The sequence below is a fragment of the Triturus cristatus genome, chromosome 11, assembly GCF_964204655.1.
Source record: "Triturus cristatus chromosome 11, aTriCri1.1, whole genome shotgun sequence".
Taxonomy (NCBI): Eukaryota; Metazoa; Chordata; class Amphibia; order Caudata; family Salamandridae; genus Triturus; species Triturus cristatus.
The window spans coordinates 528,993,544-529,021,413 of record NC_140594.1 but is presented as its reverse complement, the minus strand read 5'-3'; the positions used below and the strand labels follow the sequence as shown (position 1 = coordinate 529,021,413).

The 27,870-nt window shown below is 44.6% G+C and overlaps 1 protein-coding gene across 1 annotated transcript in view; it reads left to right on the top strand.

The window, feature by feature from the left end:
- The window catches only part of LOC146784520 (disintegrin and metalloproteinase domain-containing protein 9-like), a 1,652,657-nt gene extending 1,640,431 nt beyond the window's left edge, over positions 1-12,226 (top strand). Inside the window, exons 18-19 of the mRNA XM_085632972.1 lie at positions 11,365-11,479; positions 12,168-12,226. Of these exons, the coding sequence (XP_085489098.1) occupies positions 11,365-11,479; positions 12,168-12,226 (174 nt within the window). The remainder of the gene's footprint in view (positions 1-11,364; positions 11,480-12,167) is intronic.
- Positions 12,227-27,870: the final 15,644 nt, after the last annotated feature.

Here is a 27,870-nt window from a genome sequence, read left to right as displayed (position 1 = left end):
AAAAAAAAAAGGCCATGCCCCGGGGGATGGGGTCCTCGGGGCAAATAATGTCCTCGGGAGGGGGGCCACGCGGCCCCCTTCCCGATTTTTTTTATAAAAAAATACAAATTGGGGGCAGGCCCTGGGGGATGGGGTCCCCAGGGCCAAAAAATAAGAAAAAGAAGGGGGGCTACACAGCCCCCCACCTTAAAAATATATATATTTTTTTAAAACGGGATGGGGAGGAGGCCTCGTCCCCTCCTTTCATCACTCTGCAAACGCGCCCCCTGGCGCGTTTGCAGAGGGGGAACAAATTCCCCTTCAATACTGGGGGTCCCTGGGGGCCAACTAACCCACCAGGAACCTCCTGTATGCGCCAGGGGGCTGTGTTGCAGAGAGGTGTAATGAGGCCACGCCCCTTTTTACACCTCTCTGCAACGCAGCTCCCTGGCGCTTACTGGAGGTACCTGGTGGGCTAGTTGGCCGCCAGGGGACCTCAGGATTCAAGGGGACTTAATATCCCAACTTAAAACTCGCCACGGGGCGTGTTTGCACAGTGGTGAAGGTAGGGGGTGGGGCCTGAGGTGATACTGTGCAAACACGCCCTGTGGCGCGTTTTAAGTTGGGTTATTCATTCCTCTTCAATCCAGATGTCCCCTAGGGGACAACTAGCCCACCAGGTACCTCCAGTAAGCGCCACGGAGCTGTGTTGCAGAGTGTTGTAAAAAGGGGCGTTGCCTCTGAATACCTCTCTGCAATGCAGCTCCCTGGCGCATACTGGAGGTACCTTGTGGGCTAGTTGGCCCCCAGGGGACCTCAGAATTGAAGAGGAATTAATTCCCCAACTTAAAACGCGCCACAGGGCGTGTTTACACATGTCACCTCAGGCCCCTCCCCCTTCCTTCACCATTGTACAAATATTCCTCTAAAATCAGCCGAACTACGAATTCCGATTTACTCACCTGTAATCAGGAGAGAACCCAGTGCTGCATCTTTTAGCCCAGCATAGACCCTGAAAAGTAATTCTAAGCGTACTTACCAGTAACTTGTATTTCCTTCCATAGGAATCCATTGTATGGTTTTCACAAGAAATTTTTCAAAGTGTCCATTTTTGAAACGTACAAATATTCCTCTAAAATCAGCCGAACTACGAATTCCGATTTACTCACCTGTTATCAGGAGAGAACCCAGGGCTGCATCTTTTAGCCTAGCACTAACCCTGAAAAGTAATTCTAAGCGTACTTACCAGTAACTTGTATTTCCTTCCATAGGAATTCATTGTGTGGTTTTCACCAGAAAAGTTTCTAAGTGTCTATTTTCACAAACTAAAAATATTCCTAAAAAATCGTCTGTATGACTTAAACACATTCTTTCAACTGTTTACAGGAGGTTGGCCAGTGCTGGATCCAGGATCCACCACTGAGTAAGAAAAAGTAACGATAACACTACTTACCTGCTAAGTGAATTTTCTGCCATAGGATAACATTGGTGATTCCATGGGAAAACGTTTCTAAGTGTCAACTTTTAAAATACAATAATATTCCTTAAAAATTACTACTGTAACCAAAGCGCTTTTACTCAACTGTTTCCAGGAGATATCCAAGGACTGAATCTAGGATCCAGTCCTGTGGTTAGAAAAGTAATCCATAAAGTAACTAATTGCATTTAAATTGAAATTCACATTGAGCTCAATGTTGCTTTGTGTTTGAAATTGTGCTGCCCATTGCAACAACTGTAACTACTGTACTTAAAAGTCTGTTGCCTATTTGCCAAGTATTAAAACTAAAGTAATTCATTCTGAGAAAGTATATTTTGTATTGTAATGTATAATGTAATTATAATGTAATAAAAAAAATATCTAAAAATAAATAGTTTAAAAAATGTAGTAAATCAGTATCAAAAAAATCAGTATAACAATTAATACATTAAAAATTGTCATTTACAAAACCTTTGAAATTCACTGAAAAAACCATAGGTTTCAGGCCTGATATAGTTAGGAATTGGCATTTAAAAAACCTTAGAAATTCACTGAAAAAACAATAGGTTTCAGGGGCGTTATAGTTAGCTGAACATTTCCCTCGTACAAAACCCTAGAAATTCCCCCTTTATAGTTAGTTCAGCTAACTATAACTCGCGCCCCCGCTATGCACTGCTGATGACGTCACATATTACATCACTCATGACATGGTCAGTGACATCACTGATGACATCACTGATGACATCACTGATGACATCACTGATGACATCTCAAATGACATCACTGATGACATCACTGATGACATCATCCAGTGAGTCTGTGTTTCTGTAAAGTTTTAATATGTTTAATATATATAGGGAAAGGCCTGTTGAAGAATGAGTGGGTGTACAAGTGTGTGAATGGATGATTTTCTAGGTGCGTAACTGACTCTATAAGTGAGTCATTAAATGTATCTTACTGCAGACTAGTGACTAAACTGTGTGAATGTCTGAATGTGTCTGTGTGTTGGTGTATAAGTGGCTGCATGGTTTTGTGAATAGCTATATGAGTGTCTATATGGGTTATTGATTGGTTGTCTGAGTATCTGTATGGGTGCCTGAGTGTTTGTGTGGGTAGGGTGTGTGTGACTCTGTGCATAGATGTGTGAGTGGGTGATTCTATGGGTGCATGGTTTTAAGAGTGCAACTGTGATGGACTGTATGGTTGGGTGAGTGTATGTATGGGTGTGTTAGTGATTGAATGTATATCTCGGTTGTACATGTGTCACTAATCAAAAACCAAAGGAAATGATGGACGGAGTGTTGAACATTGCAAGCACTCACCCCCAGTCAACTGATCTGGGTTTAATCCATCACCGTTCTTTAGCCCACTCTGCCACCCCAGTTCAGACATGGCCATATGCAAATCAGTCTGACCCTGTGCCTCATGGGAACAGTCCAGCCCGAACTGCCAAGCCATGCCTTCCCTGGACCGGAAACAAGCTTCCTAGGACTGGTTTCTGGCATTTCAGCCGTTTTCAGCCAGGCTTGCTTGAATCCAGTGGCAAAGTGAGCAAGGGACTCACGTCTGAGCATACCCTGCCAACTTATGGCGAAAAAGCAAAAACCAAAGGAAATGATGGACAGAGTGTTGAACATTGCAAGCACTCACCCCCAGTCAACTGATCTGGGTTTAATCCATCACCGTTCTTTAGCCCACTCTGCCACCCCAGTTCAGACATGGCCATATGCAAATCAGTCTGACCCTGTGCCTCATGGGAACAGTCCAGCCCGAACTGCCAAGCCATGCCTTCCCTGGACCGGAAACAAGCTTCCTAGGACTGGTTTCTGGCATTACAGCCGTTTTCAGCCAGGCTTGCTTGAATCCAGTGGCAAAGTGAGCAAGGGACTCACGTCTGAGCATACCCTGCCAACTTATGGCGAACAAAGCAAAAACCAAAGAAAAAGATGGACGGAGTGTTGAACATTGCAAGCACTCACCCCCAGTCAACTGATCTGGGTTTAATCCATCACCGTTCTTTAGCCCACTCTGCCACCCCAGTTCAGACATGGCCATATGCAAATCAGCCGTGAGTCCCTTGCTCACTTTGCCACTGGATTCAAGCAAACCTGGCTGAAGACGGCTGAAATGCCAGAAACCGGTCCTAGGAAGCTTGTTTCTGGTGCAGGGAAGACATGGCTTGGCAGTTCGGGCTGGACTGTTCCCATGAGGCACAGGGTCAGACTGATTTGCATATGGCCATGTCTGAACTGGGGTGGCAGAGTGGGCTAAAGAACGGTGATGGATTAAACCCAGATCAGTTGACTGGGGGTGAGCGCTTGCAATGTTCAACACTCCGTCCATTATTTCCTTTGGTTTTTGCATGTGTCACTAATTACATATGTGAAACGCAGTGTATATGTGTGTAAGAGTATATAAATGTCTATATGTGAGAGTGTGTGATTGCGAGAGTGGCTGTATGGATGAGTGTGTGCTTGTATTAGTAATTGTATAAGAGCGTCAGAATGTGGTAGTATTTTTATGAGTAAGTGAACTTGAGTGTGTTTAACTGTATAGGTGAGTAAATTGGAATGTGATTAATTATTTGCATGACTGACTAGGTGTGTCAGCACCTCAATGGATGATTGCCGGTGTGTGAGTGTCTATATAGGTGTATAAATGCATATGATAGTCCTGTACTGAGTGACTGTAAGTATGAGTGACTGTACAGGTGAGTGAGTGGAGGTGTATGTAGACCTAAGAGTCAATAAGTGGGTATGTAGTTATTGGTATTGGAGTATCTATGGTTTTCAAAATGGCCGTCTGAAATTTTGAGTCGGTGTATCAAAGATTATATTAGGGTGTAAGAAGATGCACTAATTTATCACATGGATGACGTCATCAGAGATGTCATCAGTGATGTCACTGACCATGTCATGAGTGATGTAATATGTGACGTCATCAGCAGTGCATTGCGGGGGCGCGAGTTATAGTTAGCTGAACTAACTATAACGGGGGAATTTCTAGGGTTTTGTACGAGGGAAATGTCCAGCCAACTATAACGCCCCTGAAACCTATGGTGTTTTCAGTGAATATATATATATATATATATATATATATATATATATATAGCAGTTTCCTCACACAGAAGGCAAGGATTGACGACGCCGTGTACTGGCCACAAATCAATTTATTATGGACAGCTGATAAGACGCGTTTTGCCTGTCTAGCAGGCTTGTTCACCAACAGTTTTACCGCTTGTAAATCGGCCATTTTAAACACAGTGTACAAGGAACGAGTCACGTGATGTGACTACCACCAAAGTGCATCAGACAAAAGACTGGTAGGTTTTTAATAACTATGCATTTACAAAAACGCACTCACATTTCAATTCATTTTGCGGCATAATTAAAATCCAAATTAAGTTTCATTAATAACCATAGTGAAACGCTAAAAAATATTTGTAAATCCGTTAGCCATAATTTGAATAAACTTTAACGGTCCTACAGTGTAAACACCTTCTGTTTTTACAAATACATTTTATGCAATATAACCCAAGTGGGTATATTTTCCTTTTCACTTACAGAACCTATTGCATTTTATAATTACAATTTCAACAAAAATTATCGTTCCTCCAATACACACACCTTCTGATGTCACGAAAAAATGTTTTTAATTCTAACCAAAATGGGTGTTTTTACATTGGCGCTCGCAAAAAAACCTGCATCATTTTATACAGATAGCGGTTGCGTTATATATATACACACACACACACACATATATATATATATATATATATGTATATGTATATGACAAGGTGTTTTGAAGAAAGAGTGGGTGTATAAGTGTCTGAATGGATGATTTAGTAGGTGCGTGACTGTATAAGTGAGTGATTAAACGTGTCTTACTGAATGCATGGGTTAGTGACTAAACTGTGTAAATGTCAGTATCAGTCTGTCAGTTGGTTGGATGATGAGTAGCTTAATGTGTGTCTATATGGGTTATTGATTGGTTGTCTGAGTATTTCTATGGGTGCCTGAGTGTCTGTGTGGGTGGCTGGGGGGTGTGTGACTCTGTTTATAGATGTGTAAGTGGGTGATTCACTGAGCGTATGAGTTCAAGAGTGCATCTGTGAAGGACTGTATGGGTGGGTGAGTGTGTGTATGGGTGTGTTGGTGAATGAATGGATATCTCAGTGGTACATGTGTGAGTAACTACATATGTAAAAGGCAGTATATATGAGTGTTGAAGTATATAAATGACTATATGTGAGAGTGAGTCATTGTAAGAGTGGCTGTATGGATGAGTGTGTGCTTGTACCAGTGATTGTATAAGAGAGTAACGATGTATTAGTATCTGCATGCATAAGTGAGGTGGTGTATGTATACCTGTGTAGGTGAATAAATGGGAGTGAGATTGATTCTTTACATGACTAACTAGGTGTGTGAGGAACTCTATGGGTGAATGGTGGTATGTGTATATCTGTATAGGTGTATGAGTGACTATGATAGTGTTTTATTGATGAGTGACTGCGTGTATGAGTAACTGTATGGGTGAATAAGTGGATTTTTGTGTAGACCTAGTAATCAGTGAGTGGGTATGTAGTAACTGGTATTAGTGTGTCTATGGTTTCGAAAATGGTAGATTGTATTTTAGAGTGGGTGTATCAAAGATTATATTAGGGTTTGAGGCGGTGCATCAGATTATCACATGGTTAATGTCATCAGTGATGTCATTTGAGATGTCATCAGTGATGTCACTGACCATGTCATGAATGATGTAACATGTGATATCATCAGCAGTGCATTGCGGGGGCACGAGTTATAGTTAGCTGAACTAACTATAACGGCTTAATTTCTCTGGCTTTGTATGAGTGAAAAGTCCAACTAACTATAACGTCCCTGAAACCTATGTTTTTTTCAGTGAGTTTCAAAGGTTTTTAAATGCTAATTTCTAACTATAATGTCCCTGAAACCTATGGTTTTTTCAGTGAATTTCTAAGGTTTTTTAAATGCTAATTTCTAACTATAACATAGCAGTCGCGTTTGCAGAGTGGTGGAGAAAGGGGAAACTGTCATTTACAAACCTAATGCGACGCCAGTGCATAATTTTCTCTTATGCACTGGTGGCGCAATGGGCTTGCCCATATTTACAAGGCCACGTAAAGTTACCCTGCATGACTTTTCATAGCCTTGTAAATATGAGCACCCTTAACGCATTACTCTGCATAAAAGAGGCGGTCCATGGTGTTGCTGTGAGTGTTCCAATGCAACATACATGGAACCTGTCACATTCTCAGTTATACAACATTTTGAAAGCTGGGAATGCGTCAGAATCCTATGCCTCCCCAGGGGAGGCGTAGCAGTGGCACAACAAGGAGAAATACTTTTATTTCTCCTTTTTTTTCCTCTATCTGAAAGAGACCGTAGTTATAGTTCATACAGCGCTGTTGCTGAGGGTAGAGACGCAGCTAAGTTCACCATCCGTGTGGGCTGGATACCGACGACTTACTGGCTTCTCTGGGGATGTTCAATCCACACTTTTGGACATGCCCTTTGATGGACGTCGCCTGTTTGGTGACAAGGCAGATAAAGTACTCGAGTGCTTCAAGGACTCGAGGGCCACGGCCAGATCCTTGGGCCTCGCAGCAACTTCTCGCCCCATGCAGTCTGCCTTTCGCCCCTGTAGATGGAACACATTTGTGGCATGGTTCACAGCAAAGGCTGTGGATCCCCTTTCTGACTCTCTTTCAGAGGTTCTCCTCTTTTTCTCTAGCCCAGCAGGGCTCTGCTCTGGGCACTCTTAAAGGCTATCTTTTGGCCATTTTGGCTTTTCTTCGCCTTCCTGATCAGCCTTCTCTTTTCCAAGTCCCCTATCGTAAACTGATTTCTGAAGGGCATTACTCATCTCTTTCCTCCTTCTCCTTTCGTAATGCCCCAGTGGGACTTAAATCTTTTCCTTACATATCTTATGTGTGCTCCGTTTGAGCCACTAAGTAATTGCCCTTTACGTCTTCTTACTTAAAAGACTGCTTTCCGGCTTGCCATCACCTCTGCTCTCAAGGTGAGTGAGCTTCAGGCTCTGTCTTCCAAACCTCCCTTTCTTGATGTCCATCCGGACAAAGTGGTTCTTCATACTAGGACCTCTTTTCTGCTCAAAGTGGTTACTTCTTTCCACATAGGTTAGACCTTCACATTGCCCACCTTCTTCACGACCCCACACCTCTCCAAGGAGGAGGCGAGACTCCATCGTCTGGACCCAAAACGTGAGCTGTCCTTCTACCTTGACCGATCTAAAGACTTGCGGGTGTACGATCAACTTTTGTGGGTTAAGTGGGCACGAAGAAAGGTCGGGCCTTACACAAATGTACCATCTCCCAATGGGTTGTCCTATGCATCAAGATTTGCTATTCTTCGGCAAAGGAGGTACCCCCGGTAGGATTGCGCGCGCCACTCTACAAGGGCGACGGCAGCCACTACTGCATTGGAACGTGGAGTTCCGCTGGTTGACATCTGCCAGAAAGCCACGTGGGCATCCCTTCACATGTTCACAAAACATTACTGCTTAGACAGCCAAGTCCAGAGAGACAGCTTTTTGGGCCGCTCGGTCCTCCAGGACTTTCTGGTGTGAACTTAGTTTGCAGACCTACTACAGGGGTTGGCATTGCTGGGGTATCTATTCTAGGGTAAGTAATCTATAACTACGGTCTCTTTCAGATGAACAAGTTACTTTCCTTCGGTAACGATGTATCTGTAAGAGACATATATAGGTATAGATTCCTTAACGCCCCATTCTGCAAACTGACTCCCTTAGGGCCCTAGTTATGTGCACCAGTGGTCAGTGTCTTGTATGTCTCTGCCCTTCTGGCATGGAAAGTCATGTCAGAACTGATGTCAGCGTGCAGGGGTGGGTCTAAGTAGACACCGCAATGTCATTTTGGCGACCACGACGCCGACATCGGGCACGGAGTCGACCAACACCACCTACCGATGCACAGGGGTACTGCTACGAAAAAATGTCTTGGGATCCAGACTGACGCCTGGTGGTAATTCTAGGGTAAGGAATCTATAACTACATATGTCTCTTACAGATACATCATTACCGAAGGTAAGTAACTTGTTCTTCTATGCGTGCTGCAGAAATGCCATCAAGGATTGTTTTTGTGCAGGAACGTGTCTCTTCCTGCACAAATACAATCATCAAATGACGAAAAGGTGCCTGCGCTGGTGCATGGCAGCCAATTGTGCGCCAGTGCAGGGTAAAGTACACAGATGCGTCATATTGTTAATACAACGCATCCCTGTGCTTTGACAATGATGCATCTCAGCACAGTAGAAAGGTTCGCCGCAGCACGCTACGTCATTTTCTTGTAAATGAAGTCCTTAATGTTTTGTATACAGGATTCCGGTCACAAAACATTAATACATACTTTTCCGATTTGAAAGGGATGCCCTAAACGCACCACTTCCGTATACTGAATTAGAATTGGGTCACAAAATCAAATTGTGATTCAGTAACTTGTTACGGATCACAGTTTGGTGATTGTACATAAGAAAAATAATTTTTGCAATTGCAAATGGCCAATTCTGGTAATCAGACCCTTTGTGACCGCAAAAATGCTTTCTACATTTGTCTCTTAGAATATTTTTCTCATTGCTGCGGTGATTTAAACTATTAAGGGCCACATGGCAACTGATTTCTGAACTTTATGACAGATTTATTGAACTTAATTATATTTTGCCTTATGTGTTGCACTTAAATATTTTAATAAACCTACATGGTTTTCCTAAATTAGAGATATCGAGCTCTCTTTTTGAATTGATTTCAGTTATAGTCTGCATTTTAAAATGCTATTTCGAATCTTACCTTTAGGGACACATTTTTTAATTTAATCTTGAGGATAACATTGTCCCTAACCCCGCACTGGGCACTGCGTCTCTATCATGCAGATTTTCTTTGAGATAGCGCCCACATCATACTTAGTTCGCATGGGTGTTTAGCAGAGGTTTACTTTTTGGTGATTTTGAGCGAAACTGAAGGGCATATTTACAAGGGCAATGCGCAACCGGAATGTCACTTTTTTCCATGTTGCAGTGGCGCAGTGCTCTGCACCATATTCACAAAGCAGCGTTAAGCCACTTTGTGTGGCTTAACTCTGCTTTGTAAATATGGTACCCTTTCACACAGTTCGCTTTCTGGGCCTGCAGTGGGTGTTGCTGTGGGCCTTTCACCAAAAACACCCATTGCATTTTGACGCTGCCCCAGATTTACAAAGATGAGTCTGCACAAAAACTTATGCTGTGTCAAAGCAGGTGTTAGATTGGCACAACAGGGAGAAATACTTTTATTTCTCTGTTTGTTTTTCGCTCTTTCTATGTGTGCTGCATTATGCAGCACACATAGAAAGAGCAAATCGCACTTAAAGAACATTTATATGCAATAAGGTGTCCCTTCCTACAATCATTGTCTGCAACACAGACACCCTTGCACTATGGCGCAAGGATGTCTGTGTTGGCGATAGGCAACTATTTTTAGCGCCAGTGCAAGGGAAAACACAGGGGTGTGTGGTATTTTTGTGAATACAGCGCATCCCTGCTTTTTTTTTTTATAATGACGCCGCGCGCCACTGCAAAATTTGCCACAGCACCGCGATGCGCCCTTTCCTTGTCAATAGACCCTCCCCCCAGAGTCTGTAACTTTGGGGCAGATTGCGGTGTCGTTTGGAAACTGTCCCGAACTAATCGGTTCTGGAATAGTTTCCAAACGAATCAGGTCCTGTGAGTTCGGATGACCAATCACGATGCTTACCAACATCGTTGGGTCGGACTCGTAATTGATTTCTATGGGAGCCTGTGTTCCGTAGGCAAACACAGGCTCCCATTGAGGTGTGGTTGGGGAAAAGCTGGCACCCTGTGGGGGCCAACCCAAGGTGCCTGCCACATTGTGCATGGTTAGAAAGAGGGGTCCCTTTGGTACCCCCACTGGCCGCATTCGGACGCCTCTGGCTGAAGGGAGGCCCGCAACGGGCCCCCAAAGACCGATTCCAAAAGCTGTTTTGTCTCTGGCAAACCAAATCGGAACGGCTGTCTGAATTGGCCATCATGATCGCTCGTACGGAACCCAGGTCCATAGAGCTGTACTAATCAGCTCTGAAAGACTCTGGCTGCCCAGATGCCTTTCGGAACGAATTTGGTCTGCTCAAATGGGTTCCGGGCATCGTAATCAGTCGTTGGGAAAACTGTACAATTTGGTAGTGATCAAGGCTTCCGAGACAGATTCGGACAAACCGAATGCCATTCAGATCCTTTCCAACTGACATCATAATCGGCCCCTTGATGTTTGAATCATTGAAACATAGCATGTGCCTCAGTTTAAAAGGGATAAGCTAGGAGTGACGCACATTGATAGAATAGGGAGGCACCCATTATGAGTGGCCTGTTAAAATGCCCTTAATGAGGGCATAGCCATGGCATGACAGGACTTGGTCTTCTCTCTCTCCTCTCCAGGCCCATGATCCACGCAAACAATTGAGGGCTCTATTGGCAAGAAGAAGAGCCTTCTTTTAACAGTCGTGGGTTGAAGAACAGTAGGGGGTGTCCCCTGAGCCAAAATGAAGTAAGCTACTCCTAAAATAGAGAATTTTGAGGGGGAACGGTGTTTGGCCAGTGAAACTGTTGATATTATACTCAGAAATTGCCTATGTGGGCATCAGATAGCAAACAAATACACAATAAATAATCTGTATCTATACCATAAATGTGAGAAAAGTGAATAACTATATTTTCTTTTTAAGTGGTAGTAGTTATTTAAAAGCAATGTAATTACAGATACATGAGAAATCGTTTCAGTGAGCTTTATAGAGACAATGATTTGGATTTGAGGTAGAAACAAGATGATCAAATTACCTTTTTGATTGGAATATATTTCAGGTATGCAATAGTAATGGAAACTGTCACTGTAATAAAGGCTGGAAACCTCCAACATGTACAGAATATGGAAATGGGGGAAGTGTTGACTCTGGAGCACGAATGATTGAGGTCAGAGGTCAGTGAAGATGGCATAAAGCCCTTTCTTTTGAAAATTGTTTGTGTAGTTTGATCAAACATGAACAAGAAAATTGGAGTAGCAATTGCAGTACAAAGATCATTTTCAGAAAGAGTTGACAACGTCATCCTCAGAGGGGCGTACTGCCCAGTTTGCTAAACTGTTAATAGCCCTGTTAGTTCTATTATTTGCTGCTCACAGACACTAATTAGTTAGGCCTCAGAAAACAGGCGAAATAGTGTTAGGAAAGACAGAAACAAGCTTGCACCCATATAAAGAGGTTATGTTTGTAAAGAATAATCTCTGTATAGCACATTTTATATCTATACATATATTACACATTAGCGGTCTCCACTGTGTAGTTCTATGTAGGACCTAGATACCATAGGAAATAAATTTTGTTGGTTTTCCAATAACTTTGGTGCCTTTTGACCAATCTCCACAAAACTTTCCATATAAAGTTTAATTCACCTCATCTCCTTTCTCAAATATGTCATGGTGATCCATCAAGCTGAGCAGAGAGGAGGGCAGGTCCCAAAACGCAATTTCCTCATGCAATTTTCTTTGGGAGTTTCTAATAGCGCTACAGTCAAAACGGCTGAACAGAATTCCATCAAATTTGACAGAAACCTAGATTTTTACCCAGCAAGTGCGCCTCTTGTGATTTGGTTTAAATTTGTTCATTTAGTTTTCACCAAGTACTCCTTGGGTCCAAATGTAAATGAACCATGGAGCATCCTCTCATAGAACGTTGCTGTGTTAAAATCCAAATTCATAGATCCAGACTGGGGTGCTTTCATTGAGAAACATGAAAGTTTCTGTTTTGCAAGAAACTTGATATCCAGACCCCTGTTTTAGATGTGGTTATTCTAACATTTATTGCCCAGCATTGGCCCAGGCAAAAGGTCACCCTGTAGGGGGTTACTCATTTGGGAGAAGAATTTTCTGAATTATACCATCAAGGTGCTGACAATTCCTTCCCCTGATATGCTTGGTCTTTCCCTTCAAAAAGGTGGAAATAGCGTCTTCCTTTATAAAGTTTATAATAGACTTTGAGTGTGAACAGGGAATCTTCCATTTTGGAAATCTTAGATAATCATCTTAGTACATTACCTCCGGAAGCCCTTGCGAAAGTCGCAGTTGACTTTAATGTGATGTACGAACCCCTGGACCTAATCGATTTGTTTCTAGCGGATGAGGAAGATGCATTATGGCAGGTTCCCAAAATTGGCATTTCCTCAGTTAAGAGAAGTTCTAGGTTGGCACATTAGTTTTATGGCATTACATTAAGATCTGGATTGAGAGCCTGTAACGGGAGGTCTCAGTCTGACCAGGATAGTGCCATGACTTTTAAACACCCTAATAGTAGGAGCAGAATTGATTATATACTATTATCTCTGAATACTTGGTCTTCTATGGTTGACCTGACTGTAACTGAGAGAGGTGATAGTGATCAAAATGCCCTGAAACTGGTGCTGTCAGGTCTTGATGGACCCGGAAAGGAGGTAATTGCTCTCTAGAGAGCCTAGGGATGTTAGAAGGGATTGTTCCAAATTACATCCATGGTTTAGCACCCAGTGCTGGCAGCAAAATCCCTACTTTTAGGCCTTATGAAAAGCAGAGACCAGAATAATATCCCTGAGGCCCATAGAAAATATAAGGAAGTCATAAAACGAGCTAAAGTATATTGGGAAGAGGAGGTTTGTTTTGACCTGAGCCAAGCAGCAAAATCCTGGGATTCAAAAACATTTTGGAGCATTACTGCGCATGGTAGCTGTTTCTCAACCAGCTCACTAGCCTATAATGTTCAGCCGCAACGATGGGTTGACCACGTTGTGAAGCTCTATTCCGCTTCCATCGATGGGGAAAGCTGGTAGAGTTGTGGGGATTCTGGCCCTATAAATGCTTGTAATCAATCAGATCCCCTTGTAATAAATAGACCAGATTCTAAATGGGGTAGCTGGGGGAAAGGTGACACTGGTCTTACTAGTACCCCTGGGAAATTACATCCCCTGATAATAACCAGCACAGACTGCCTAAGGACCTTGGATTCTATCATCCCAAAAAAAGCTCTGGGTCCGGATTGCATTCCATCCGTCTTTTCTGCGGAAGAACTCAATATTTGTGTAACTTATTTAAACCTTCTAACAAGAGCGATTCTAGAAGGGGGTGCTACACCAGAATCTTGGCGTAATTCTGAAATCGTTCTAACTACAAAACAGGGCAACGTGATGAGACTGGGAACTATTGGCCAATTAGCCTATTAGATGGGCTCCAGAAGATTTTTTTACTGTAGGAGAGTAGGGTCTGCTTTCTATGTTCACCCCCACTTTTTGCTTTTGCTTTACTGGTTTTCTACTTAGATGTGGCTGTGGGCCTGCTAATCAGACCCACAGCCCTGCTGTTCTCTCTCTAAATTGATACTATGTACTTTAGGTGCATAACCCATTTGGATAGGATCACCTTATTGGCCCCTGTACAGTGTACCTTAGGTACCCAGGGCATAGGTGTACCCTAGGCCTACCAGGGGCTGCAGCATGTATTATGCCACCCTTGGCTTGGCCTTCCATTATGACACAACTGGCTGATCACTCAGCTGGGGCAAGGTCGTGTAATCACTCCTTGCTTAGGTGTAGTATTCCTATACCTAACTTACATATAGACACATGTGTACCTATCAGCCACTCCTATGGCAGGCCTTAACAATCCTGGAGGCAGAGTGCTTGGTAACATGTGAGATGGTGCTCTAGCATGAGCTGAGCCTGTCTGCAGCTTTCGGAACCATGTCCTTATAGCTGTTCTATGATATAGCCTACCATATACTCTTAAAGTGCCTTATAATCTTAAACGGTTATGTTAACTATGGTTTGGCTTTATCAAAACATGTCGTGTAAGGTGTCTAACACTTTGGAATAATACCCCCATCCCATTTCTGGGGATGAGGATATTATCCCTCCCTTCTAGAGGGAGAAGACATGTTGTAACCTACTTACCCGGTTAAAGTTAACCAGAGCCCCAGCATCACAAAATGGATGCTGCTGCCACAGACACGAGTCTGACCTCCTGCTGCTGGGAGTGATCCCGGCAAGGGAGGCTTGGACAATAGGTTTCCTGCCTTGGGAGGTGCGAGCACCACCCCAGACAGGCCTTAGTGTATTGGGGCAGGGAGGGATGAAAGAAACGAGACACTGCCTGGGGCACACAAGGTGTCCCATGCATAGTCCAGTTCAAACCGGTGCTGGGGCACTCCAGCCCCAGTCCTGGCGCGAAACTGGACAAAGGGAAGGGGGTGTAACCACCCCCCTCCCAGGTCCCACCCATAAGGCGTGACCTAGCAGGTAATGTGAAAATAGAAATTCTCTTGGGTGAGTTCCACCCCCTCAATCACAATTATACAGATTCAAACCAGATGCTCACACAAACTTAGCTAGAGTTCCAGAATACCCCAATTGTTGGCCGCATATAACTCAAAGAAAAAGAAACTAAAACAGATTAAAATTAATCTTGTAATTTATTAACAAAAATATATCCACATATCTATAACCCTCCAAGTGGGTTCAAAGGTACATATAACATAAAATTCACAAACATATATTATAAAATTATCTATGATTAGAGAGCGAAGATGTGATGTGAAATCAATATATTCATCACAGAATGGTGTAATTCCCATATAAATCAATGTATACGTGTCACAGGTCTATTTCTTTTGGAACAATAGATCAACACATGAAACAGTTTCTGGAATTTAGACCAATTCTGAATTGTACAGGCGTCGACGCGTTTCGGTGGTTGGATTCTTATTTGGATTCCACCTTCATCAGGAAAAAATATAAAAACTCTCCAGATTTTCTAAACAATTAAAAACCTAATAAGGCAAAAAAAGAAGAAAGAAATTCTTTTTATAATATTCTCAAAACCCTGAATACATTGCTACAAGCTTAATATGTAATACTAGTATTACAGGTATTGGTTACATAAAACAATCAAGTAAAAATACTGTTACTAACAGAAACCTCTCGGGCATACAGTTCTATCTAGACTTTCTCTATGAGTACATGCGGCCATTGAGAAAATTGTACCTTGGTGTCCCAACACATGTGAATTCCAATCATACAGACTCATTTAGCCAACGCCATTATTTAATTATTTTCTTTAAGAAGACAGATAAATATACACACATATATATATATATAGATGTATATATATATGTACAAAAGTCTAAAGATGCCGAGTGACAAAAATATCATGCACCCGGTGGGTTGTGAGCACTATGTTTCTTGCTCTACAAAAATATATTGCCATTATATAATAATACCTACCCCAAAGGGGTTGAGTACGCTCACAGGGACAGATGCATAGCGATGTTCTGTTTCGTAAATACTCTCTTGATAGAGTGTCTTAATATCCCTGTTCTTTCAAATTTCAGGGTTCTAATGAAATTTAAAAAAACATTTTTTAGTTTCAATTGAAATCAATATTTGTTATCGACAACCTCCTACTTGAGTGGGGTCAATTTTGATGTCCCGCTTACCTCAATCATTGCACAAATCAGTCAGTGTATGTGGGTCTTAGCTCACTTATGTCCAATTCAATAAGTCAAGGGAACCCGCATAGATGTATGCTGAATTTCCAATGATCAGCTTTGTTGAGGATTTTCTTTTTAAAAATTGCACCTACAATATTAGGAGAAATGTCTTAGTCTTAAAGTGTCCAGTCTCGAATATTAATAGGGTAGATGTCATTGTTAATAATTTCCTATTTAAGTTGGGTCTTTACTGCTGTCCTGCTTACCTCAATTGTCGCACAATATCATTAGAACATGTGGTTCTTAGATCACTTAATTTCGGTCCATGGACTCAGAGTAACCAGCGTGGGTGTGGCTGAATTTTCAATGAACAGCTTAGTCTTTCTTTTTGAAGATTTCTTTTGAAGTGCACCTACAATATTAATAAAATATCTTAACATCAGAGTATCCAATATCGAATATCTATTATGGGTATTGATAGACTTAGAGTTTATAAGGTTCAATATAGATCAAGATATTTCCCCAAGTGGGTCCTTTATGTGGTGATCAGGGTTGTCTCCTCTATGATTTAAAAAGATTAAAAATGTAAAGCTCCTTAATTCTCCTCCCCATGGGTCGAGGGCGGCATATATTGCACCAACCCATTGTTTATAATCTTACATTAATTTGAGCCATAGTTCGAACGCAGAATCTACATCGTGAATCAGATCCCATAAATGTAACGCGTTAAAAATGCAAAGCATGGGGCGACAGAGTCTTAAGGTACTGACAAGCCTCTTTCTATTCCAAAGAGATTCGAACGATCATAATCCTGAAGCCCGTGTTTAAGTTCCATCCATCCCTTGTTTACCTTATTAACGTCGTGCGGTATAATCCTTCGAAATGCCGTGCTGTCTCCCCGTATCATTCGTTGCCGGGTGAGCGACCAGTAAATCAGTACTGCGTTCGGGGAGTCTTTTATACAAACAACTCTCCGATTCAATTGCCTGCACCTGGTGTGCTACGTACAATAGATGCGACTTTTCCTCGTGTGCTGAGGCAGCTTCATTTGTTTTAAAGCGGCAACCTCATGAATACCGGTCCGGTGATGTGTAAACCCAACGGTGGGGTCCACATTCCGCCAAAGTTCAATTATAAATAAAATAAAGTAAAGATTAAAATAATATAACCACCTTATTATACGAAAGCTAGTATAAAGAGCCAAATTTTCACATGTTATTGTCAAGCATGGCCCCGTTTGTCTTAGAGCGGCAACCGTACAAGGAGTGAGCGCTATGGTGTCTTAAAACGGCCCTGGCTTCCTAAAGACGACAATAAGAGAAAGGTGTGAACCCTATAATCGGGTACACTGCTTCACTTAATTCGATTAGAGCTGAGATTATGGATATTTTATATAGCTATTATAAAGTGGATTATGATTCGAGCAGTCAGTTTATTTATTTTAAGAGTTGTTAGTGGGGTTTTCCGTTTATTACAAAAAATATATTTCTTATTCAGTTATATGAGGTTGTGACATGTCGATTATGTATCTATACTGTAACAACCACGCATAAAGACAACATCCAGTGCACACTGAAACAAAGTCCCCACCGCAAAGAAACCGATCGCCGGTACATCGGTTAGAATTATTGGTGTGGGCTTTGAATCATAGAGCCGTGCGCCCTAAGGTATGATGCATGAATATTACCATAACGCCTATCCGTTCCCTAATCTATCAGTCTCATCCAATCTTCTTTGGTGTTCAACCCAGTTCTAATGGTGTCTAAAATGGAAATGTACCATTGTTCGCGTTTTTTGCGTTTTAGGGTTAGATCGCCCAATCTCATGTTTCCCTCTATTTTCTCTATAATGAACCACCTAAAGTCCGTGAGGGTATGTCCCTCTCTCAGAAAATGATTCACAAGGGGGGCGTTTTCCTTCTTGTTTTTTATAGCGGACTTGTGTTCTCCTAGTCTGGTGCGTAGTTCCCGAGATGTTTCACCAACGTATCCCAATTTACATGGGCATACAAGTAAATACACCAAGTTCTTGCTTCTACAGTTATTCAAGGTTTTGGAAGTCAGAGTGTGTTTGTTGTAAACAATTTCTTTGCCTTGTATACACTGTTCACACATATTGCAGCCATTGCATTTATAATTGCCAATTGCTAGGGTGCCCATCAATGTGCGTTGATGGGTGGAGGAAGTTTCTCTGTAGGTGTGAACTAACTCCCTTCTCAGGTTGTTGTTACGTCTGAATGCAAATGGGGTCTATTAAGTTTGGATGATGTTTGATCATTAAGGATATTCCAACTCGAGTTGATGATATTCTTAATTTTATTACTCAAACAGGAATACTGACTTACAAATACCAATTTTTTGATCTCGTTGTTCACTCTGTTATCTTTTTTCTTTCCTCCCAATATGCTGTCACGGTCATAAAATCTTGCTCGTTTTAAGGAGTGTGATATCAATTTCTTGGGGTATCCCCTGTTTTTAAGTTTGTTAGTCAAGGCCTCAGAGTGCCTGTAAAAATCGTCAATTGATGAACAGTTCCTCCGTAACCGGAGGAACTGGCCAAAGGGGATGTTATCCTTTTGAGACTTGGGGTGAAAACTTGAGTAGTGCAGTAATGTATTTTTATCTGTAGGTTTGGTAAATAGTTCGACTGCTAATGTGCCTTCATTTTCTTTTATCCTTAGATCCAAAAAGGTGACACTTTGGTTACTGTATTCAGACTTGAACCTCAAGTTGGGGTCCCCCAAGTTCAGCCACATAAGGAATTCTTCCAATGTTCCAATGGTGCCTTCCCAGATGAAGAAGATATCATCAATGAATCTGCTCCACTTCACGATGTTCTCAAAGAATGGAGCAGACTCATTAAAGATATGGATATCTTCGAATTGGCCCACATATAGGCAGGCCAAACTTGGGGCACAGGTGACCCCCATGCTGGTACCCTTGGTTTGGAGATAAAGGTCATTCTTGAACAGAAACAGGTTATGTTTATGTACCAGTTCAATGCAGGCTAAGATAAATTCAGCCTGGGCCCCTCTACACTCAACTGGACCCAGGATGCCTCTGCTAACATTCAAAGTTGCATCCTGGGGTATATTCGTGTAGAGGGCCTCAATATCCAATGTGACCAAAAATTGGGTTTGGTTGTTAAATTCAAAGCCCTCAACAGCTGTAATCATATATATAGTGACCTAGCAGGTAACCCAGCCCCCCAGATTAGTATAAAAGTGGTAGCTGGGCCCCAGGAGATTAGATTATCCTGAACCTGCAACTTGAACAGAAACTCTGGACCTTCGACATTCGACGAAAGAAGAAGACTGAAGAATCTCCCTTGTGGCTAAGGAGTGGCTACCCTGTGCAAACAGGCACCATCAAGAGACTACCCTTTGCTTTGCTGAAGTTCTACGAGGGACCGACTGCAGAGCCCAACCAGAGCCTTGACTTCCAGACTTCTCCGACCCTGATCCACATCCACAGCCGAGCTGAGATCCGTGGAGGCGACGAGAGACGTGGGACCGGCTACCTGGGAAAAGTGGCTAGTATCTTCCAGCGCAGCTTCTGAGGCACCCTCGAAGTTGTGCACCGGGGATTGAGAAGCCCCAACCCCAAGCACCATCTGCACCGAAGATCAGCCCCCCACACTCCACGAGGCCTGCGTGGGGCCCTTCTGCATTTTCCTGCTTGCCGCGTCTGTCCGGTTGCTTGCCCGTTGGCTAGTGGCCTCTGTGACGACGCATCCTGAAATCTTCACTGCTGGTTTGGCTCCTCCAGACTGGTCCCGCTTCCTTGCAAAAGAGAAGCACCCCAGACCTTCCTGGTCTGCACCAGAAGCAAGTCCTCCGTTCTTCGTGGGTTCCGCTTGCCAAGGCTTGGTGAGTCCTAGTTCAACTTTGACACCGCCGACAGCAAGAGCCTTCGTGGGACAGCTCGCCTCCTGGTCCTGGTCGTCCTCGACGTCTCCTGGTCCCCGTGGCTGCAGCGACAAGCTTCACCTTCACCTGCAATCTTCACGACATCGCCTGGTTCCTTCCTGGTTCCACGTGGTCACTGGCTAGTGACCTTGACTCTGTCCCTTCTGCTTGCAGGTATCCTCTCTTCTTGATCCCAGCCTTGGGATCCACCGGACACTTTTCACTGACTGCCTGTCAGCAACTTTCCTTCAGGCATCCATAGAAGTCCACGACGAAACCCGACGCAAGTTCACACCTATGCACCCGCAGCCCGTGGGCTAGGTAACTTGGGTACTTCGGTGCTCACAAGGGTAGTGACTATCCTAGGGTCTAGTTTCCGAGTCTCGACTCTCTAGCTGCTTCAGAAGTGTCCTTAAACTGTTAATTTCTAACTGCTAGTAATTCTATTGACTTTTACGCATTACGCGTGAGTGTTTCCACTCTGCACCTGAATCCCGTGGGCCTCCCACTTCCTAACTGTTGCTAGTGTAGTGTAGCCCCAGCGATTCCCTAGGCCTAGGCCTATTCTATTCCCGTGACAGTGGTCCTTATACCACTTCTTTAGTATATGGTTTGCGTGGCCCCTAGGGCCTAACTGTATTACTTACCTGTGTGACTTAATGTATGCATAAATAAGACTGTGTTGTACTTACCTCTAATCTCATAAAGAGTGCTGAGGGTTTGACTAGAATAAATACACTTTATTAAATATATATATCTGTTGTGGTGTCCTTTCATTTGGTATTCAAGGGATTATATATGGTATCACAGCTGGCTTCACATGCCATTCAGAGTTTAGCCTAAGACTGCTCTTGTCCATGCTACCACTAGGATAACTGGTCTATAAGGTTGACTTTACAACCAATCACCATAAGGGCTGTTTGGACTGATATAAGGTGTACACTAGAACTAGTGACATCATACATCAGGCCAACTTCTCACATTTACAACAAGTGTTAAGGAAACTAATTGACTGTGCCCACACAAATAATACGTTCTCCGATCTACAAGCAGGCTTCGGGCCTAAAAATAGCACTCTTGATCAAATTGTGAGATTTCTGACAATGTATTGGAAAAATGTATTGCTTGGTGAAGGATGTCTCTACGTCATTCTCGTAGATTTAAAATCTCCCTGTCAATATTTTAGATATCTTTATTAGAATCCATGAGAACAATAGTGCACGCATAAGATCTGGAATGGGATTTGACTGATGCCTTTGGGATAGAAAGGGGAGTGCGCCAGGGGGGCATGCTAGCCCTGACCCTTTTTGCTCAATTTGTAAATGACCGGGCTGGTGTACTAAATTCCCCTAAAACTAATGCCCCTAAAATTGGCTCCATGAAAATTCTGGTATTACTTTTTGTAGATGATACGCTGCTAATCAATAAAAAACTAAGCGGCCTGCAAGCAATACTGAGCTGATTTCTGCAGTTTGTTCTGAACGGGGTTTGGAGCTAAACATAAGCAAAACAAAATATATGATACTAAGCCTCCATAGGGCTACCTAAACAAGTATTCTGATGGATACATCTGCCAGTGGATTCCTCACCTTGTGAATATCCCCTGCTCCAGCAACATTCAGAATTTTTTCGTAGCACTCCACGCCGACGAGGACGACGTCACAATAGTACGACTCCACGCGCGGCTCCGCTGACGTCACTCGAGCCATAAGAGGACCTCGTCGGCGTGATGACATCAGTTCCCTTTTTTCCACGCCGTCGACGCTAACGGTTTTCTGGGATTCTCCATAGCTAGTCTGGTTACTTTGCTTTTCTGGATTGTTTCTGGTTCTCCCTTGTTTCTTCCTGAAGATGTCGTCAAGGAAGTCAGGGTTCAAGCCCTGTAGAGAGTGTGGTAAACATATGTCCATCACGGATCTGCACGAAGATTGTGTCTGGTGTCTGTCGTCGGATCACGACGTCGAGGGGTGCTCTTGCTGCTGTAAGATGAATCCGAAGGTTTTAAAGCAGAGAGAGGCCAAGCTGTTCATAGCGAAGATGAGAAAGGAGAAGAGAGGTCGAAGGTGATCGAGGTCAAGGTCCAGGTCGAGGTAGAGTTTGAAGTCGATGTCGGGTCATGCTTCAAGATCAAAGAAGCATAAGAAGAAGAAGAGGCATGGCTCTCGACGCCGTTCAGATAAGGAGACGGCTCCGAAATCGACTTCACCAGCTCCTTGGCGTCGTAAGGACTATGTTTCACCTTCTCCTTTGGCTTAGAATCCGGCTTCTCTTGTTTGTCCGGCCTCGCCTGCAGCTTCTCCGGAGCGTCCTCTGGCTCCGGCTCCACCTCCAACGCCGACACATTCTCCGGCTCCGGTGGAAGAGGCTCCGTTACCTGATGAGTCTTCGACTCCATTGGCTCCACCGTCGGCGCCGATGGGCCCGAGTCCGGTAATGCCTCAGCCTGAGCCTTTATCGAGCCCTTACCCACCTTTCCCTGGCCCGGGTCAAGACCCATCGCATTACTTGAATGCCATTTATGGTGTCTTTTCCAGAGCAATGTACCCCTCTGGAGCACCTTCGGGTCCCATGGGTCCAATGACCTTTAATTTGGGGGTTCCTCAGGCCTATGCTCAGGCTCCCTTTATGCCTTTCCTTCCAGCGGCGCCGTCCTGGCATTTCCCGGCGCCGAAGACGTCGATGCCGTTCCCTTCATCTCTGGCTCCAGCTCGATCTCGTTTGACTCAGGCTGTGCCTCCGGATCCGTGTTCGACGCCGGCTCCGTCGGAGTCGTGTGTGGCGCCGCCGATTCCGAGGAGAAGATCCAGGCGGGAGGCGCAAAGGATTTTGGAAGAACAAAGGTATCAGGCAGAAGAAATGGAAGAGGGTGAACTTCAAGAGTCAGATGACTTATTTGTAGAATTAAAGGAGGCAAGTGGCCTTGATATGTCCCCAGAATGGGAGCTTTCTCCTCCTTCAGATGCTCTCTCTAAGGATGTAGTTCCTTACCACACAGTCATAAGGAAGGCAGCGGAGCTCTTAGACTTGCAGCTCCCAACGGCTGAATTTAAGTCCAACATCTTGACGGAGGTTCTTCATTCCCCCTCCACTGTGGTAAAACCTTTGCTTCCTTTTAATGATGCCATCACTGAGCCAGTTATGGAGGTCTGGCATAAGCCCTTTTCGGCTCCGGCAGTATCTAAATCTGTTGCTAGGAGGTACAGGGCGGCTCCAGGAGATCCGGACTTTCTAACATCCCATCCTTCTCCTGAGAGTATGGTGGTTCAAGCTGCCTGTTCGAAAAAGTCTTCTGGAGCTTTTCCTCAAGTTCCTAGCGATAGAGAGTCTAAAAGCTGGACCAGTCGGCCAAGAAGGTGTTCTCCTCAGCAAGTATAGCCTTGAAGTCCCCAAATGCCACCTGCCTTTTGGGCCGTTACATCCACGCCCTGATGGATTCTGCAAAACAGCTGGCTCCTAAATTGTCAGAGGAGGACAGGCAGAATTTTAATGAGGTCTTGTCGGACACTCAAGCAGCTGCACAACAGGTTATACAGAGTGGTTTGGATACTGCGGACTCTGTTGCCAGGATCATGGGCTCTTTGGTTGCCACAAGAAGAAGTGCTTGGCTTAAGTCGTCGGAGTTCTCTCCAGATGTGCATGCAACACTTCTAGATCTACCCTTTGATGGTTCTGGACTGTTTGGAAAGAAAGCAGATGCAGCCTTGGAGAGGTTCAAGGACAGCAAAGCCACAGCTAAGTCTCTGGGCCTGCAGGCTCAGCCTAGAGGTTCCTCATTCAGAAGGTATAGAGGTTTTGGGAGGTCGTCCTTTCGGACCTACAGGCAGCCTCAGCAGCAGCAGCAAAATACCCTGTATAAGACCTACAGGGGCAGGAACAGAGGTCGTCCACGAGGTCGTCAGCCCTCCTCCTCCCCCTCTTCCTCCCTCCCTCCTACCACTGCAAAGTAGCCCTAGATCCACCATTCTGGATCCTGTTGGTCCTGTGGGGGGTCGGCTTACCCATTTTCTGCAAGATTGGAAATCGGTCACTACAGACCTTTGGGTTCTAAATCTTGTGGAAAATAGGTATGCTCTTCCCTTTAGGGAATTTCCTCCAAATTACCCTCCTTGCCAAGATGCTTGCTCGGAGGACCACCTTCTTCTCCTGCAGGAGGAAGTCCTAACATTACTGAAAAAAGGTGCGATAGAGGTGGTTCCAGAGTGGGAAACGGGTCAGGGATGCTACTCCCAGTATTTCCTGATACCCAAGAAGGATGGCAGGCTACTTCCAATCCTAGATCTCAGGATCTTGAACGTTTTTTTGAAGCAGGAGAAGTTCAAGATGCTCACCCTTGTGCAGGTTCTTCAAGCGCTGCAACAGGAGGACTGGATGGTGTCGATCGACTTGCAGGATGTGTATTTTCATATTCCAATCCTGGAGTCGCACAGGAAGCATCTCATTTTTACGGTAGGATCGCAACATTATCAGTTTGCGGTTCTCCCATTTGGTCTTACTACTGCACCTCAAGTCTTCACCAAGGTGATGGCAGTGGTGGCAGCCCATCTCAGAAGGTCGGGGATTCCAGTTTTCCCCTATCTGGACGACTGGCTGATCAAAGCAGAGCCGCCAGAGAAGGTGCTTCATCATCGGCAGGTTACAACTCAACTGTTGTACAAATTGGGTTTCTCGATAAACATGCCCAACTCTCACCTGCTGCAGCAGATCTGTCTTGGTGGAGCGTGGAGGGCAATCTGTCTCAGGGAAAGCCCTTCCATCTGCCTCCATCGGTGGCCACAGTGATAACGGATGCATCCACTTTAGGGTGGGGTGCGCATCTGGGGGATCTGGAGATGAAGGGTCTTTGGTCTCCAGAGGAAAGGTTGCTTCACATCAACCTTTTGGAATTGCGGGCGATACGTTTGGCACTCAAGGCCTTCCTCCCTTCCCTTCGCGGTTAGTCGGTTCAAGTCCTGACGGACAACACTACCCCGATGTGATATGTCAACAAGCAGGGAGGAGTGGGGTCGCATTGTCTCTGCAGAGAGACTCTGCGTCTCTGGTCCTGGGTTCAGGATCATCAGATTTGTCTAATGGCAAATCATCTGGTCGGAGTTCTGAACGTGCGTGCAGACAGTCTCAGTCGGCAATTCTCTGCCGACCACGAGTGGAGGCTCCATCCGAAGGTGGATGCAAAGAAACATAGATTTAGGAAACAGATTCAAAAACAAAATCAGCGTTACTCTTGAACCCAGAATTAGTTAGAGCCTAAATATTTTTTATTCAACATTTTATTTTTATGATTTTGTAGAGAAAAATATATATATTTACAATTACATATTTAGATTTGCTGTTCATGTAAAGATTGATCACAATTCTTTAATTGATTATACATGTGTAAAATTGTCTGACACAGATAACATGGGAAGTCTCCTCAATGTAAACATTAGTATATAGGTTACACATTTGACAAGACAATATTCAAGAACTGCTGGGCAAAGGGTTGAGCGTTACTATGGCCTTAGGATGTATCCACAATCCTACGCGCGTTTCGGCATGTGCCTTCATCAGGGGGCCATACAATATTTTCACCAGTACCTAGGTGAAATATAAACAACTGTCAAGAGTGTGCTGAATATTAAAGTTAACAACAAACAGAGATCCTCACAAATGTCCTGTAGTGACATTCTCTACGGAATAACAATTAAAATCACTAGTCAACTGTATCTTATTGGACATCTTTTAGTTGTGAACTAAAAAATGCTGTACACCTTATATAAACCCATCACCAAATGTGACTTTTGATTGAGTAACCCATTGATTAAAAAATGTTTAAAGATAAGACTGAGAGATAGGTAAAAGGAAGAAAAAATAGTAGAGATGTGGCTATGCCCTGAAACTGGGTCAAGTGACAGGGAAGCAATGAAGACTTACGAATAGTCAGTGGAATAAGGAGAACGAACTTTTGCGTCTTACTCGTGTATCACAGAGATGCTAGGTTCCTTGGTATGTATACGACTTAATTGTGTCTGGAATAAAGAAGAAAAAGAAAGATGTGTATGATGAGAATATACGGAGACCGGCGTGCTAGGTATATCAAATTATGGGAGGTGTGAAGCTGACCTACGTCCAAATGGATGGAGTATGCAGTCTCGCTAGGAAGTTTTTAAAGTATAAAAAGGGTACGATGAACGTGGTATTTCATAAAAATTCCGTCTTGGTAGACTACGACCCATACGATTATCTAGATGGAAAAGAATGAACTCAATAATAAAGAACTAGTCTTAAGGATGTTTAAGTATAATGTATCCTGGGGAGGAGCCTAGCGCTTGACCAAGATGGCCGCGTGAGCTTTGAGCTCCCGAGACCCTCGCGCCCTCCGTCGACTATCCTGTCTCTAATCCTGTCGGTATGCATGGCATCGTGTGGATGACCTGTCAGGGAGGCGATTGATGCTATCCGCGGTCGAATCGCCCACCGGGAACCGGACTTATGCCTGGCGGAAGATTGCGGCCTATCTCCAAGGGATGCCAGGAGCTAGAGTTGGCAGGATGCCCGACTTCTAGTTGAACAACAACGGCCAGGCGAGGTGTGAACTGTCGGACGGAGGTCCCCGTCCTTTCACTTTCGCTTTCTCTCCCTTTGTCAGCCCTGCCCCTGGAGAGCACTTGGTGGCTTTATTACCCTATGGACGCTCTGCAGGCTACTCTGGTGGCCCACTGCAGAACTGATCACCCCTGATTCCTTACATTGAGAGGGACCCGTCTTATCTGAACCGACCTGCTTGGTATCAACCATGTCGAGCAAAGCAGAGGTGGATCGGCTGAAGGCTAAGTCTACCAGGCGGGGAGCCTATACCCAAGTCAATAGTATGGACCGCTATGCTCTGCAGAAGGGATCACCGAGTGGGTCGAGCCAGTCGCCGGATACCCAGAAGGAGGCCTCGCCTTTGGCCCCGGAGCTCTCACTACAGGATGTCATGGGCGCGCTCGAAGGGATGCAGACCTCGATTGGGAGACAGTTTGATGCCCTGGCGCATAAGGTGGATGCCATCTTGGTGGATGTTAACCTGATCCGTGCGGACTTGGGCAAAACGAATGAACGGGTTAGGACCCTGGACCTCAAGACCACGGGCCTCACCGATGATGTCACGGAACTGCAGATCGAGGTTCGTAAGCTGAGGACCGAGAGTGATCTCGTCGCCCGCCGGCTGGAGGATTTTGAGAGCCGGGCCAGGCGCAACAACGTGCGCGTCATCGGGGTCCCGGAGTCCTCGGATGAGGCTTCGGTTGACCTGCTTGTCGAGGACTTGGTGCTTAATCATCTGAAGCCCAAGGGTCTTGGAAAGTTCTTTGCGGTTGAAAGGGCCCATAGAGTGCCGGGTGGGAGGCCCAAGGTGGGTGCCCCACCGAGGCCGATTGTCGCTCGGCTCTTTCATTTTCGAGATCGGGACGCTATCCTGCAAGCATCGAGGGTGACGGGCCCGGTCCCCTTCCAGAACGCGTCGGTGAATTTCTACCCGGACTTCACCCAGCAGGTGCAGAGGCAGAGACAGGGCTTTCTGGGGGTGAAGAGGCGGCTTCGGGAGAGGGATCTGAAGTATGCCATGCTCTTCCCTGCCAGACTACGTGTGGTGCACGAAGATCGGACATTTTTCTTTGACTCTCCTGTTATGGCCGATGAATGGCTGGACACTTTGCCCCGACGACGGACGGGGGAGGACATTGCCGAGGATGGGGACAGTGGCCGGGATGGGCAGGGCTGATTTTTCGGAGCCGGTCTGACTTGATTTGGCTATATTTGAAGACTTGAATAGAGTGCAGTCAATGCGGAGGGCGGCGGGAGGACGAGGGGTGCTCTTTTCCTCCCTTAGGGTACTTTTTGTAGATTTTTGGGGTTTTTGTAGGGCGACAGGCACACTGCAAGTTGGGGGGGCTTTGTAAGCTGCCGCAGGGGTGCAGGGTGGGGGGGGTTTCTGGG